At 39.5% G+C, this 16951-nt stretch overlaps 1 protein-coding gene and 1 long non-coding RNA gene across 4 annotated transcripts in view; one reads left to right on the plus strand and one right to left on the minus strand.

Annotated features, from left to right (window-relative positions):
- Positions 1-16951, minus strand: part of ST6GALNAC3 (ST6 N-acetylgalactosaminide alpha-2,6-sialyltransferase 3) — a 249812-nt gene that overhangs the window by 231860 nt on the left and 1001 nt on the right. Inside the window, exon 2 of the mRNA XM_071810561.1 lies at positions 16654-16715. Coding sequence (XP_071666662.1) covers positions 16654-16671 — 18 coding nt within the window. The 5' untranslated portion in view covers positions 16672-16715. The remainder of the gene's footprint in view (positions 1-16653; positions 16716-16951) is intronic.
- Positions 1-16951, plus strand: part of LOC139828319 (uncharacterized) — a 33770-nt gene that overhangs the window by 14090 nt on the left and 2729 nt on the right. The window contains exons 2-4 of one of the 3 annotated variants that reach the window (XR_011739818.1): positions 881-2345; positions 4171-4231; positions 4759-5127. This is a non-coding gene — a long non-coding RNA (uncharacterized lncRNA). Of the gene's footprint in view, positions 1-504; positions 2346-4170; positions 4232-4758; positions 5128-16951 lie in introns of those variants that run through there. The other 2 variants (XR_011739819.1, XR_011739817.1) reach the window with 2 other exon arrangements.

A 16951-nucleotide genomic window follows, 5' to 3' on the forward strand; every position in this document is an offset into this window, starting at 1 on the left:
TCCAAGCCATCCGTACTTGTCATTATGCTAAGAACTGCAGACATGAACAGTGAAAGCAAAGAGCCATGCTGCTCGTCTTCTTCCTCTATGACATGGAGCTGGTTGTAGCCTGCTCTGGGCTCCAGAAATACCCCAGGCTGGGATCCCCAATGCACAGCTGCCAGCCCCCCCAGAGAGCAGTGCAACTGTCCCCTCTGGTCTGGCAGACACCTTTGCATGCACTTCCAGGACAGGGAGGACTCCTGAACTCAGATAACACCATCAACAAGAGCGGCTCCTGCTCAGTTGTTTGGCTGCATTCGTGCTGTATTGTGCCATTTGGTAACCTCAGCCGCGGAACACAGAGTTCTGCTGCGGGTCAGCACTTGAGGGGGACAACAGCACAGGGTAAGCGGTGAAGGTGCAAACCCTCTTCTGTTTTCAAAAAGTGTCAGATGGGAAGCATTCCTGCATGCGTGCAAAATCACAAACTAATAATTTGGTTTTTTTAATTGAGAACAACAGGTATGGATCAGAGTCTTCTCTACAGGCCTACGGACACAAGAGAGGTTCTGGAAAGCCCTTGAAGGTTAATGTGAAGAACACAGAACTGCAGAAAGGAAAGATATGAGAAGGAGCAGCTGCACCGTGTACCAAGCTTGGCACATTTGAACAGGAGACCAGGAAGATCTATGATTAAAAAAAAGAAAAATCAATTTTCTATCCAAAAGTTGTATTTACAGTAAATAGCTCTCTTCAGTCACAGAGACAGTAGACAGGCACACTGCATGAACCTGTCTTCCCATACGTACTAGGTGAACCAACTTCATTACAGGTTTATACAAGGATAAACTGTGGCTCTGTTATAGCTTGAATTAATCTAAACTCTTTCCTCTTTCAGGATTAATCTGCAGCAAGATCAACTCCAGGAGCAGGCACCTGGTTGCATGAATGCTATTGCTAGTGAAGAAAATAGTGCACATGTGTATGCACGTACATATGCGTGTATAAGGGGAAGAACAGGAATAGAGAATAAAGACTGCAGGGACAAGACAGTGGCTGTTTAGATTTCTTAAAATGCCATGAATCCTTAAAACAATCACAACAGTTTTTAATCAAGAAATAAGCAAAGCTCACATCCCAAGTGAAGAGCATAAATAGAGCAGAGAATTAATTTACCAAATGCAACAAACCATGGAAAGAACAAAAAAATTGATAGCAAATATAACGTAGAACAGGAGGGAACCTAAACACAGGGTAGCACTCATGGCAATTATGGAGAGAACTTTGGTAATGGAAAGTGTTCTGAGTAAAGGGTCATCTGAGCTACATGTGATAGGGGAGCAAGAGTTCCCCATAAAGGAGTAGCACAATAATTCAATAGATGATGCTCTGCATGTAAGAGAAGAGCACACAGTGGAAACCAGAAACAAATGTTAATGGTCAGATTTGGACCAAGACATAACCTTAGCAGACAAAAATATGAAATAGATACTAAGGCTTTAGCTAATAAGATATAGTAACTACAAATACTTTCCCAGCATCATGCAAATGAAGGAAGCAAAGTCATCCAACCAGCATAAATGTTGGTATGATTGTTAAACCACAGAGACAGTGTAAATTACAAAAAGAAAAGTTATACTGGTCTAAATGTCAGTTATTCTTAGCTCTAGTAGGCTGTTAGCAGCCAACACTGCTGGATAACATTGGTGTTTTCTTGTCCACTTTCAAAAAGAACACCCTGTTTTACTATTAAGCTTATAGTGGGATCACATCAACATGACCAAGATGGTGATCTGCCTCGCAAGACTCAGCATCACAGAAAAGAAAATTGTGGTATATAGATTTAAGAGAACAAGAAACCATAACACCATCATAGTTAAAATTCCCAAAAGACAGGAAAATATTACAATTGTAAAATAAAGTGGCAATATAATAGGTTTTTGATCTGCCATGAAATACTTGGAGTACAGTGCAGGGACTCCTGACCAGAGGCTGAACAGGCTGCTGTGGCTATGTGGTCCAACACAGTACATGGCAGATACACTAAACAAAGCTCTGAAAGCTTGACATCTGCATTTACACAATGCTGCAACCAATTTGTTCTGCAAACAGAAGAAAACTATGAGAGGAAAGACGCTATAAACCTTTTATTTTTTGAAGGAAAATATATTGAAGTTTGAAATACAGACAAGACAACCACATAACAGAACTATTCCTAAGTGCAGGTCATGAAAAGCCAGAAGGGTTTCTTTCTCCACCTTGGACTGGCAAATTTCACATCACATATTCCAATATGGACATTGCAACCCAGAAGTGAAGCAGAATCCAAAGGAGTCAAGCTTATTTAAGGATCTACAACAACGGTAGCGCCCAGCGTGTGTACGTGTATATGTGTCTCTGTGTGTGCACGCTTATGCATCTGTGGGTGTATGTATATAAAAACCTCACATTATTAGCTTCTTTTCTGTGACTGTGAATGTTACCATTTGTTCACGTTACCCTTCGAGATTATTGTACAGTATTTGTCTAACAGACTTTAGCACCTTATTTATCTAATGAAGTAAGAACTTAAACAGTGAACACTCAGATTTGAGTTGGGAAGTAGGAAAGAAGACCTTCCTGAAAGTACAAGAGACAGAATTTGTGGCCAACTAGCACTCCAGCAATGAGAGAGCACAAGAACAATACTGGAGTCTGGCATTAAAGACCCCCAAGGCAGATCGTTTGTGATGCGGTTGTGCTGTGCTTTTAGGAAGAGTGCTCCAACCCAAATTCCTATAGCCATGGCCACCTTCTCATGTGTTCAAAGGCAAACCACTGCCATGGAAAGAAGTAGTACATTTGAGTCAAGATTTCAGCAAAGGGCAACGAAACATAAAATAACATCGGAAAATAAACTTGTTAGCATCAAGCCCTCCAATTCCCACTGAAGACATCTGCTGAGGAGCACACGTGCAGCAGTAGTCAGAAAATGTATAAATGTACTTTTAAAGTGACAAATTCAAAAGGTACCCAAGCAGATACACTGACCTCCCTTCCTCTTCATGGTGTTTGGTTGGGTGCAGCAGCTCACTGCAGTTCTTCAATGCCATCCAGAACTATAACAGTGCAATTCATAGCTTGTACTTAAACAGAGACGCTTCCGATGAGAAGATTGAATTACTTTTCTGAGTCAGAGCTTTCTAATTTGCCCTTTGTAACCTTGCTGCTCTCCTTTGCTTTCTACTAGTCGCAAGTGCAGCATCCTGAGAGCACAGGTGTGAACTCAGCCTGATTTATCCAAATGTTACGAATTTTTATATTTTCAAACAGTTCCAAAAATCTATAGAATTATAATAATTATATCAGTTGCATTGCATTTGTATTCCTGTATTACCTGTGCCCCGATCAACTTATTTTTGTTTAAAAAAAAAAATAGTCATTCGATGGTATGGACCGGGTTATGTTATATAGCTAAAATATCATAAAGCAAAAACTGTGTGGGACACGCTGAGGTGAGCAGGATCACCTGGGCCTGTTTGGTCTTACTTTGAAATCAGTCTCAAGAAGAGAAAGAATAAATTAAAAACAGATATTGGGTGTCCCAGAACAAATACCAGTAGAATGTTGAACATGGACCAAGAGCTAGTCCACATTAATAACTATTTCTTGTTGGAATTAAATACTGGAATGGGCTTATATAGCTGAATTTCCCACTTCTGTTCTGGCAGTTGGAAACAGATGATGTCGTCCACTAGATTACTCAGACTTATTAAACCATGGAAAAATGGATGCACTTAAATGAACAAGCCTTCAGTGGTCAGTCATGCTTCAAACTGGATCCTTCAGTTTCTGAAGGACGACTGCCTTTTCTGCAGAGTTATGGAATACAAAACACGGTGATACTATTGCCTGTGACTGGCCAAACACGATACAAGATAAGACGGAAGGAGGTACCACCCCTTTGTGTTGCTGTAGTCTGGCTCCTCACACTAAGGAGACATTCATATTATCTCCGTATGTTTTCCATTTCATTTTTTAAAATTCCCTTAATTTGATCTACTGTGTCCATCTGGATTTTATACCTCCCATCACCCACAGTTCTGGTGTGGCAGCAGGTCGTAAGGTCCATCAGGGTAATCCCCAGTGAATTACTTTCACTGGAATTGTTGTTCTCTGAACTAATTATCTTTTTGTCATCTTCCCTAGGAAGGTTTTTTGGAAGAATACTGTTTCTGTTTCCCCCCATTGCTGTCCCTCACACACCCTGGTGAGTGAAACTTGTGATCAGTTGAAGATTCTTGTCCTCTTAAGAAACAGGTTAGAAATAGACTGTTGTTGCTGAGCATTTCTAGATTTGTGATCTCTGTCTTCCCATTGCCTGCCAGAGACCCTCCACATGTGGTTGCTTTCTGAAGCAAGCACGACTGACCCGTACAAGCTAATGAAAGCAAAACGAACAAACAAGCCTTTGAGTCATACTGGATGAACTCAATTTACGGCATACTCCATGTAGGAAAAGAAAAAAATAGTCACGTATGCTTATATAACTAATTGAATTACTTCCAGAATTCCTTCCCTCCAGCTTAACACTCAAACTCATAGGGAAGCATTTGACAGAATTTATTTATTTGGAAAGATGACTGCCTTCAACTATTGTAGCTCTTACACTCCTCAGTAATCAAGTGACCCTTACCTGAAAGCAAAGCCTCAGACTGAATCCTAGCACTTTCTCCTACTACTGAATTTCACAGTAATATTTTACATCAGTTACATATTTTCCTTCTATTTTGATAGGTTGAGCGGCCTTGAATTGACTAGTGTCATTCTCTAGAATGAAGGTGGAAGGGGACAGCAGGAATTGATGTGCTTTCTTTGTACTCATTGAGCCCCTTCCCCCTAGCCAAAAGAATCCCTTTAGCTTGCTTCAGAACTTCACAAGCCACGTCTTTGAAGACGTCATACAAGCACTTTCTGTAGTCACAGAACATCTCTCCACCACTCCAAATCCAGCATCTCTTCTCTTTAGAAGCCTTGGTCCCTTTGAGAACATACTTCTCCTTTACTTTTAAAACACCCTTACAGCATCCTACTCAGAATGTGTTCCAAGGACTACTCCATGTCAGATGAAGCATAGTAAAATACTGTTATGTAAAATAAAGCTTCTTGCTGAAAGAAACAGAAAACAGATTTACTTCCATCTTTATGTTGAAACAGCAAATCACAGAATCAAACTGATATAAAGCTATTAGTTGGGTCGTTTGGAAATGTGCCGGCACATCACAGGAATACAGTCTTCCTGAGACTACACAAAAGCAGATGATACACGTCAGGACTAAGGCTACACAAATAACCGATTTTGCAGTTTGCTTGGGAAGCACAAAAACTCATTTCAGATTAGTCTGAAATATTTTCAGTTCTTAGGGGAGAAAACAAACAAAATCCTACTGAAGTCAGAAGAAGGCATTTCATACTTAAAGTCTTTAACCTTCTGAAATGCCTTTGCATAAGAAGCTAACAGAGAAAACATTTTAAATGTTTATTGCACATTCTGCAAAAGAGTCATCCATACTATTTTTCAGGCAGACTGATATGGTACACTAGAAATACATCAATCCTTATGCACATATACTATTAAGTTTCCATTATAATTATTTATTAATGAAAGGAAATTTGCAGGATGGGTTTTATGCCTACTGCATAGAATACAACACCAAAATCTATATACTTGTATTCCCCCAAAAGAAAACTGGAATTGGGATGTTTTTCTGAAGCCTTGACAACACATTTTGCAGAATGCCTCAGCCCATTCATATCTGTACTACAGAATTCTGCAGAACAATATTGCATTCAGAGGAAAAATGATAACCTTTTCAAGTCCTGCCCATCTGTATTTCCTTGTCCTCTGAGCTGCCGTGCACATAGTAAATGGTTTATTTGTTTGTTCTCTTTCTTTTGCGTACATGGATCAAACATAAAACACAAACAACCAAAACACTACAGTGTATCAATTATTCCTGGCATCAGTAGTGACACAAGAGATACTCCCAGGCCAAATGATGGGTTCTGGCTACCATTCCCATCACAATCTCTTAAATATTTTGTATAAGTCTGCTAATTTATATCAAGCCCTAAATCCTTTTAAGTATCCACAAAACAAACATGTCTATAAAGTCATCAAGTAGTTTTTCCTTTGGGATTGATAGTTTAGAAGAGTTTTCCATGATTTTCATTTTACCTTTAAACAACAAACTCAGCATTATCTAACATGTTGTCTCTAAAAATTCAATCAGCAGCACTTTCTTCACAGCCTATGTTTAAATCTTAGCACTTAAATGGTATTCTACATCTTCAAAGCAAGCATGGTACAAATATTTTAACTAATCCTTGTAACATTTCAAGGTCCACATTAGTTCAATAATTTAAAACAAAGAGAAAAGATTTCTACTGAGTATGAAGAAAACAAAAAAATCATTCCAAAACCAGGAACAAACACAGCATGCATTCAGTATCCTAAACACACATATAGCATGAAGCACTACGCCTGCTTTAGAAGCACCAAAATCCACACAAGTGAAGATATTCCAAAATGCGGTAGTATTAGAAAACCAGCACCGTACACACAACATTTTGAGAACAGAAACACTATTAACAGCAGCTCATCAACACAGCTCCAGTTGCAAACCAACCTGCATGAGCACATTCTCCTCCTTCCACACTTCTCTGACATCAGGCAAACTCTCAGCTCACTCTCTGTAGTGCAAATCTAGAGTAAAAAGCTGTCCATTTAGAAAGCAGCTCTCTCACCTGGTTTAAAGCTGTATAGGCCATGGAGGCCAACCTGCTCATTGAACATTTAGTCATAAAGAAACCACCCCACCCTTTCCTGGGCAATCAGAAGGCAGCTGTGACCAGCTTGGCCAGAGCCAGCTTGTTCTGCAGCTGTTTTGCCAAAGCCAATTTATTTGTCACATCCCACCTGTTCACTTCGTTAGTAACTATGGGAGATGTTCAAATTCTACAACAGCTGTAGATATTTAAGCGTTTTAAGGGCCAGGTTTCCAAAGGTATTTAGGCATATAATTCATTTACTACAACCACAGTCAGACATCTAACTGGCTCTCTAGTTCTAGGACTTAATTCTGTGCAATCTTACATCTCCCGATTCCAGTTAATCTGAGGATTTGGCACAAACAGCTCATTTGCGTCACTTTCTCAAATCAGGATCTCGTTTCCTTCCCTGGCAGTCACAGCTAGAGGACCACAGTGCCATCTCTCTCTCTGAGCAAAACCTGCAACATCTTTTAACCTGCTTTCATCATGGGACGAGGTTGTTGTGAAGAAGAATTATATTATTGTATACTAAGCAGGCGATCATTACAGCTATTGTGCATCCCACCATCTCTTTTATATAGCTACAGACAGTTGCCCCACTGCCATTTTGCTGTAGTCTTCCAGTTTCGGTAGCACCTTATTGAAAGAATGTCATATCCCATTAGTTTACACCCGGTGTGCTATGGGATTGAAATACTGCTGTTATATAGGATGCCAAAACAACTGACTCCTGCAGAGATGATGGTGCTGGATGACAAAGGAATATAGCTGAGACAGGCAGACCGATGTTTAGCTGGCACACCTCATGAGCAGACCGTGCTCATGAGAACCTTAGGAAGGCACTGCCATATTCTTGCCTTTTGTGTTCCAAACTGTCAACCTAATAATTACCTGGAAGCACAGGTGAAGGAGAATTTTTACCATGCCAATTCTGCCCCTGCATGTACAGGTTGCTCCAAAGGAAATAATCTGCCAGACACCTGGTTTGGTGCTATATTAAAACAAACTATTTGGAGACCAGCAAGTCAGTCTATCCTGAGTCAATTTCAGGGGCATCTCCCCTGTGTCCCAGAAGGATGTTCTGGTTAGCTGTACCAGTTAATGTTCCTCCTCATGCTGATTTCACAGCCTTCCAAAATTCCTCGTAAAATGATAATTCCTGAGTGCCCTTCTGCTCTCATCAGCATAATCTTTGAACATTTGGTAGGATCCCTTTCATCCCTTAGCACTTGTCACTGCATTGAATTTCCAGCTTTCTGAGATATGCTGGCCTCTAGGAACAAGAACAAATAGCAACAAGCAGTGCCATCAGCTGCCTCCAGTTACCAGCCTGATCAGAGGCAGAAGTTCAACATCTTTAACAGCAAAGAAGAGATTTCTCAGAGCAAGCCGGTAACTTTGCTATGAATCTTTTATATCTGGCTCAGGAGACTTAGATCTAGAGATGGTTTTCAGCTTATTTAGCCTCACACAACTTTCTAGGTGACCACACAACTGCAGAGATGGTCTTGATGGACAAGGCTTGTCCACTGCAGAATGTCACTCATCTTTGTTCATAGAAGCAGTTACACATTCAAGCCAATATGATTTAGAAAAGTGTCCTGGTCAGCCTTAGGTTACAAGCTGCATGTGGTGGTGATCTGGCCAACTGGACCCATTAGGAAAATGACATTTGGGAAAACAAAGGAGGCAAATTTCAACCTGGATTAGTCCTCTGAAGTAAAATTCAATAAGCTTGTACAAATACAAGTGGTGAGCAACTCATCGCATCATAGAAGCAGAGTTTAAAACAAAATAATTTTCTTCTGTATAACAATTTACCCTTCAGGTCCCTAACTAGAGGGTGACAGGAAGGGAAAGGTAAAACCAGTAGGAACTCAGACTCAGTATATCCTTTCCCTTTGTCTCTCACCAGACACAACTTTTCCCATACAATCATAAACTCCAACAGGAAATGAATTGTGATTCAGTGACCCAAGTTCAAAGCTACTAAAGCAGCAAATCAGCACAAGTGAAGCAGAGCTAGTGCTAACAAAGAACACATGCTACTTGGGACACACTTGGAGGCTAATTTTCAGTAGAGCTGAGCACTCTCAGTGCCAGCTGTAGCCAGGTGGAATGGCAGGAGGTCAGCACAACAGAAGATCAGGCTCTTTGATTTAAAGACGATTGTGAGGCACAGAAAGCCTAAGTGGGAGATGAAAGGATGGAAGACTGTGACTGTCAGTAAGAGTCAAGCATTGTGGGAAAACAAGTCAAAGCCAACGAAATAATCTTCTCTGTGCCCTGTTCCTCAGAAAGGCATAAAACTCAGAACTTTAAGAATCGGGGGGTAAGAAGTATTTGTGGAGAGGAAAAAAGTGATAAATGGTGCAGCATATTTCAGAGCTGGGATTTTAGGGTGACTGCTAAACAGATGCTTGGTGGGAGTACCTAAGAGAAGCCTATTATGTTCTCCAACAGGTAGAACCCATTTCTGCAAAAGGATGGTGTAGGAATCCTTCTGCAGAAGATAAAGCACAAGCAGATACCCACATGCACAGCCCTGTAACTTGACTGCCCACCTGTTCAGTAATTTCCAAATCTGCATAAATATCATAAATTATCTTTTACTATGACATATATTCTCTCTAGTACCTATAAATATGACAGCTTATTGCAGAGTCTTGATTCAAGAGTACTCTATGCCCTCACTTAGTAATTGCTTCACCCACTGACAGCTACAGCTCTATCAATATGATCCTAGTGATATTCGTTATGCAGTGTATAAAGTATTAAAATACCAAACATTTATTAAATACTAAAAACACGTCACTCCTTCCCCTTACCAACCAAAAAGGAAATGTGAATAAACCTTGGTATTTTTGGTAACCACAAAGGAGGAATTGAATACATATATATAAAAAAACAGTAAAAAATTACAAGCACTTTCAGTTTGTAAATTAGCACATTCCCAGTTGTCTCCAACTGCAGACTCAGGACTGGATCAGTAATCTCCACAAACATGTGAAAATGAAGCAACATGTTTCAGACTATTCTGGCAGACTGGAGAGATTCAGTACTTGGCCTCTTTTTTAACATTTCCTTTACCATTCCTCATCGTCAAGTGTTGGAATGATAAAGGACTCAGCACTCCGATTCAGTGTGAATCACGCAAAAGCCATTTATTACAGAAACATGTCTCCTTATATACGCAACCGTTCTCTAATCACGAATCCACACTCCAAGCATGGATTCGCTAAATGAACATCATGGGCAGTCCACACGCTGGAGCCCCACCGATGATAAGTCCGACGACTCACGCCATGCTGAGGCCCTGTGAATGAAGAAACGCCCCTCCTTCTCACAGCAGATTCTGTTCTCAGCTTCTCAAAGTGGCCTTGAGATTCCTTTGGGCCTGACTAATTCAACAACATATCTCCTCCTAACGAAACCCCTCCACAGTTAAGATCTTATAAAAGCAGGCATGGCCCTCACTTGTATCCTGCTGCTGTTCTTCCTGCTTCTGGAAATGCAGAGATAGGCTGAGAGAACTGGACCACACGCAATATGCAGCAGTAAGAAAGTGCCATGTTCTGTTGGATGCAGAACATAAAACTTGGAGAGAGAATTAGTTTGTAACTCTTCTGATTTTTTGAAGATAAGAGTGTCTCCTCCTTTCCTATCACTTAATAAGAGAAGTTGGAACCTACACATCTGGAAAGTGGCATGTTCCCAGAACCTGTGAGAATCACTGGACATCCACATGAAACTCCTTTTTTGTGTGTTTTTTTAGCACGACTCACACATGACCTCTCAAGCAGTAAGCGCCCAATGCCTCCCTGATGGTGGCTGCCTTCTTAATGCAGGCAATGTATTGCAGAGGGAGAAAAAGCCCAAGTTAATACAGCCTCAAATCTCTTTAGCTAAGTAGAGGCTTCCATCTGACTGGAGAAATAGATGGAAGCAATGTATTTAACCTGAGAGAACAACTCCAAGATAAGCTTCTCCTTGGAGACTGGACACAGAGAAAAACAAGATTCCAAAAGGCAAACACGTTATTCAGACGAAGAGGTTTAGAGGAAAGCAAGTGGAAAGGACATTCCATCTTCAAGTTCTTCAGTAAAGATAATCTTTAATGGTTCCCTGGTCACCAAATCCCAAATACTGTGATAAGTTGCTAGTGTGCTAAAGCACCAACTAAATAGTTTATCTCACCATGCCAGTGTCTAGTCAAGTCTCATACGCTGCGGTAGAATGTTTTTAAAGAACAATATTTTTAATTCTTTATAGAGAGGGGATGGATCTAAATGTATAGAATTACTTTGCTGTGTTGTGCATTAACATTGGTTATCAGTTGTTACCAGAACTGAGCAGTTTGTGGATATGTTATTTTGAGCTACCCCTGCTGCAGCATGTAGATGCCTTGAGTCTTACCTGTATTTATGCAATTAAGTTGCATTTAAGTTTTTAGATTTCTGCACTAAAGTGTTGTGAGCTTCTCTCTAGGACAGGCTTTCCATAATACAGATCCAACAAAGCTTTAGTGTAAACACACTGTTGAACCTTGAGGATGAAATGCACAAGATCTGAGTACTGAAAATAAGGCCAGGGTGGATATCTGTGTCTTCTCCTCTTTTCTGAGGCTGGCTGAGCAAGCTTTCCTGAACAGGAAGAGATCTTGTTATGAATTTAATCAACATTAGATTTAGTGGGCCCTAAGTTCCACATGTCTTTCTGTATTTTCACTGGCTGTTACTGTTTTTAAACAGCTGTTAGTGAAAACTGCAAGAGAAAACTATATTCTGATAGTCTAAGTCTTATATCTATAGCTTCTCACAAGCTTTGACATAAATTTGGATTAAATGGACTATATGTCCTACATGTCCTGAATGTTCTTCTAAGATATTGAAGGGAAATTAATAATTAGAAAATAAGCACTAGTAAAGATACTTAGAATGAACACCTTTCTCTAGGATAAAAGAGAACTTAATAGTGGTGCCATTGAAGTGTGCCTGTGATTAGTGTTTACTGTGGATCATAAATTTGCATGCAAACACTTGTGCAAAACTCCTAGTGACACCTACAGGGGGTGTTCACATGTCATTTAGTCGTAGCATTCACACTTTGCCGTGAGGCTGATCAGTAAATTGATAAACCACATTGACACTACACTTGCTTAGCTTAAGATATAAGAAGTAAATATCTAAACCCTGTTTATGTCTGACCAGACTGAAGACGGTGCAGCTTATTCTGTGCATCCAGGCCCCCAGTTGCAGTGCATACGAGTCTGATCCACCTTGTCCAGTAGCTGCGGCCCCAACTGAAATTCAAGAGAATGCCAAACTCAAGAGAATGCAAATGTCTTTCTAAACACTAGTCACATCGAACAACTTAAATAAAGGATATTAACTGATGCATTTGAAAATGAAATGTGATAAAATTATGCTCTTCTTCAGCTGCTGTAAAGGGAAAATAACTGATAAGCTAAAGATGAGTAAATTTAAGATGGATCAGGTAAAAATTTCTTTCAACTGTACTTAAAGGAACTGAACACAAGATATCTGCAGAGCAATTTTAGGGGTTGGTTGGGTTTGGGACTTTTTGGTATGTGTGGGCTTTTGTTTTGCTTTGTTTGTTGGTTGTTTTTTTAAAGTGCAATAAGTAGACCCGCTGTGTCAACGTGTGTGTTTCAAGGATATCGCAATCTCATCTTTCAGGGAAGGACATTACAGCTTGCAAAAGAAATCAACAAGGAATCTACTCCTCTTTCGTGAGCATATATCCCTTCTCTCTGAGTGACTTAGATGGGCATATTTGTAGAAGGGTAGTCCTTCATTCTCTGAATAACCAGATTATAAAACAGTAGGTATTGCTGAGGGCGAGAAATCAAACTTGATGGTCTGATGCAATATGGCATTTCCTGCAGCTCAACTAGTAGTTCATTTCCATACAAAGTCCTTTAAATAGCTAGGTAAGAATTCCACTCTCCCTTGGCTATCTCTGTCAACAGAATTTGCATTGCATGCAGTATTTACTGCATCCTTCAGGAATCAGGTTCAGGTGCATGGAAATTCCCCGAGAGGTCATGAACGAGCCCAAGGGCACAGGAGCTCCAAGAGGCAGCCAAGGGACTCAGTATCAAAATGGTTTGTTGGGATTGTGCTGAGACTGAGATATAATGAGTTAGCTCTGTGAAAATACCTGTTCAAGGCAAGAATTAAGACACAGCAGACATTCCATATTAAAGAACAGTCTGGCATGCTGGTAGCTAATTGATTGGTAATGTTTAGTATATTTGTAGAATGGAGCATAAGGAAACAATTAAGCCTCCATACGGCTTATAAGCTGTAGAACTGATTTTTTTAAAATCTTCTCTTATTTGATAGAAAATAACAGCAGCTTCCAGCCTGCTGTTAAAGTTTATGCACCTAAAGCAGGCAATCCAGTTTTCTTCTGACAGTATTTCATTTACATAGCATTTAATACCAAGATGTGCATTCTCCCTCTGCTTTTATCATCAATTATCTTCTCTTTAATGAAACCGCATGTTTTAGAGACAGAAAACAACCCTACTCTTTTTAAAAAGTGAACAGAACAGCAGCTGTTTATTTTGGAGTGTTCAGTGACATCAGATCAAGTTCTCTTCCCTCCAAAATAAGAGCTGAGTTTTAACGTCTATTCCCTGAGCAGCATTTTCTTGTTAGGTAACATTTTTCTCCTCAGTTGTTAGAAAATATGAAAAAAAGAAAAAAACCATAGCTTTCCTTTCACTAGAGAGCATACTGATTTGGGGTTTTAGCACAACTTAGTTCTCTTTGAAATATAGACATGTCTCTGATTGGAATTCCAAAATAAACAAAGAACCCTCAGCCAAACCCTAGAGAAAGGAAGAAAAAGGAGATCTAAAGCAGTTATCTCTCCTGTCAGCATGCTGAGCGAAGAATTCTCCCTTGATTTCCAGCAAATATTTCAGCGAGAGCAAGATGAGGTCTTTATTAACTGAGAGGTGAAGACAAATAACGTTCCACTGACTGTGCTCTGTAAACGAAATGAAAAGTCTCTATACTTGGAAAAGCAAACTAGATCCTTCTGAAGGGAACACTGCAGAGTCTAAACTCATTTCCTTTACAATGTCCTCTCCCCCATTTAGGCTCTATCCTAGTTGTTACCTCTTCCCTTTTGGTAAGTTTTATCAAAATTTTTGTGTCTTTTTCCACTTGTTTGGGCTGAAATCTATTAATACATAACCAGCCTGTGGACATATCATCGTCATATAATGTGTTCTGTATACCTACATGTAGCACCTATCTTTTGCCACCTCTTAAATGCCCTGGAAATACTGTTCCCCCGCCTCTCCCTTCAAACAAAACGTACTTCACGAATGAAAAAAAATACATACTGAAGCATGTTGGGAGGTTTTCTTCTGTTCCAAAATTTGTCTAGACTGTAGTCTGGCCATCATGTGCAATGTATCTGCCCCCAGCCGTGACTTTCTTGGGGAGCACCTTAACACCACCTCATTGGCCTGGTGTGCATCTGACAGGGTTGAAGTCATTTGGCTGCCTGCAGCACAAGCTTCTCCATAATGCTTCCTAGTGGCTTCTGAACAGACTGCACGGCCACCTGATGCCCCAGTGTGAGCTGACAAACTCATTCTGCAGCAGAGAACACAGCCAGCAGCTCCTTTCTAATTTGAGCTTATCTCCCTTCTGTGCCCACCAAAGCACTGCAAGCTGTACTGAACCAGTCTCAGTGCTGCCCTTGGCCCTCCTTCCTGGGCATTGTTACCTCTGTTGTACTTCTAACTATGCTGAAGGATGGTACCAGTCTCGTGAGTTCCCCTGTTCATACAGATGTTTTTTTGACCGTACTAGATCTCTTAACTATCACAAAAGCCCATAGGTGTATCAAATCTGGAAATGTACTTGGTAACTATCCCAAATCTATTTCCTCTACATGCCTTCAGCTGGATATATTCCCAATGATTCAGTTTCTCTGGTACTAGACAGTGTCCTTCAGATGTCACATGCTCTCTTCACCTTCAGTTTCTGACATGGCTTTCACTTTAGTTGGATATCCTGCTCCCAGCACCCTATCTGGGATTGTTACAATTTGGTACAGTGCTGAATTCTTTCCTCCTTGAGTCTTCCTGCAGGAAAAGCAATATCAAATGCTGTCTTCGTGCCCAAGGTTCCCTCTAGCTCTAATTTCTGTTGACTGCGAAATGCCTTTTGAGTCACACTGATGGCCAGAAATGTTTTTGTTGTTTGGGTTTTTGTTTGTTTAAAAAAAAAAGAATCTCCTGAAACCCATGAAAAAGGTCGTCAAGGGGCTAATTCCTCTTTTTCATGTGAGTGTCCTAATGCCAAAACTTAGCACTGTAAGATGATCTATACCTCACAGAAGTACTGAACAAGCATTACACTTATGACTTTTTGCCTAGTGGTTCTAATGTGTTATATTTTATGAAGGCTCTGGATGACTCTCCCAGGACAAGTGTCAAGATCTGATTATCATTTCTTTTGGCAATATTTGTATTAAAATACATAGGTCATCAGACACATTATTTTTGACCTTGTACTTTTTTTGAGATCTGAGAGTGCACAAGACCACACAGCAATCTGTCAAAAGTAATATTTTATCTCTAACATGAACTTAGAATTGTTTGTACACTGAGTAATTTTTACCCCTTATTTTGAAAACAATGGGAAGACATTTAATATTTGTCCAAAAGTTTAGCTGACAGCAATAATTATGGCTAATGAAGACACAAGGACAATATTTTATGAAAGTTTGTCATTTTGACCTGACTGAATCATCTGATGTGTTCTATTTTCAGTGTGGACTTTATGTTAAAATAGCCATAGCTTACCACTGTCACAAGTAAAATGGTTAAGGTTATTGTAAGGTCTTTTTCATCTGGAGAGAAGACTTGTAAAAACCAAACTATTTCAAAACTTCCTTCTTTATTATTAAATTAATTCTGATAACATCCCTCTCCATAATGCATTATGCGTTGAAATTCTGGCGATTTAATACTAGCTCATTGCTGAAGATTCAAGATATATTTTAAAAGTTTACTTTGTACTGCAAAGTGTCAGTTGAAAGTACCTAATCTTATTATGGTCAAATATTTTATTATGAGGTGCCCCACTAATCCAACAGAAACAGGAAGGTAGCTTACCTGGAATGTTTTCACAGAACAACTTAAAGACCAAGATGATAATTAGGTATGACTTCCAAGATAAATTACAAGTTTTAAAACCTATTTTTAAACCAAGTTATTCTTATATTAATGCACATAAGTGTCTTCCATTTAATGTAATAAATCAAATCTAAGTCTGTCCAGCTGTTACCTGGAGATGTTGACAGATGTGTATTGCCTCGCTTTTGTGAATCATTAGCTACTGGAATAATCTTAAGAAGCTTTACTTATGTTTTTATTTTAATAACTAACATCAACTGCAACACACATTATATCCCCTCTAAGCTGATATTTGATTATAAGGAATCACGGACCTTTCAATAAGCAAAGTAGCCTCTAGGATCTTTGAAGATCTGGATTAACTTCCAACTCCCAACTGAAAGTCTGGGCAAATCCCCCAGGGGGTTATTAATAATTTGGAAAAAGAAAATAAAAATAAAATTATGTACCTGCAGAAAATTGATATAGCCTAGTGACTTGAGAGGAGTAGATGGAAGGTGCGATTCATATACATATTCACCTACTATAGCTCTACAGTCTTGCAAAAAGATAGCAATAAACAAAAAGATTGCAATAAATAAGTTAGTAAAAACGTGCTACAGTTACACTTGGAGCATTACAGGCTTAAATCATTGGCATGTGGTGAAATTTAAGATGCTCTTGGTTCCTACCTGGCCTCCAGCTGCCATCCCAGGCGGCCTCTCATAGGTTGTGTGTCACATCTGACAGGCCCCTGTATCAACACCATAACAGGTTAAAAAACATAATAATAAAAATCAGGTAGTGCAGTATTCAATAATTCTAAGTAAAGAAGTTTACTCCTAAACTTGTTATCAACTTACTTTGCTTAAATAACCAGATTTCATAAATTATATACTAGTCAGTAGCTTAGCTAAAAAAATTCCATTCAACATCCTCATGATCTGTAATAGAAACAAGCATAAAATAATCATACGGGAAATAGCAATA

Source organism: Patagioenas fasciata, chromosome 6 (assembly GCF_037038585.1).
Source record: "Patagioenas fasciata isolate bPatFas1 chromosome 6, bPatFas1.hap1, whole genome shotgun sequence".
NCBI lineage: Eukaryota > Metazoa > Chordata > Aves > Columbiformes > Columbidae > Patagioenas > Patagioenas fasciata.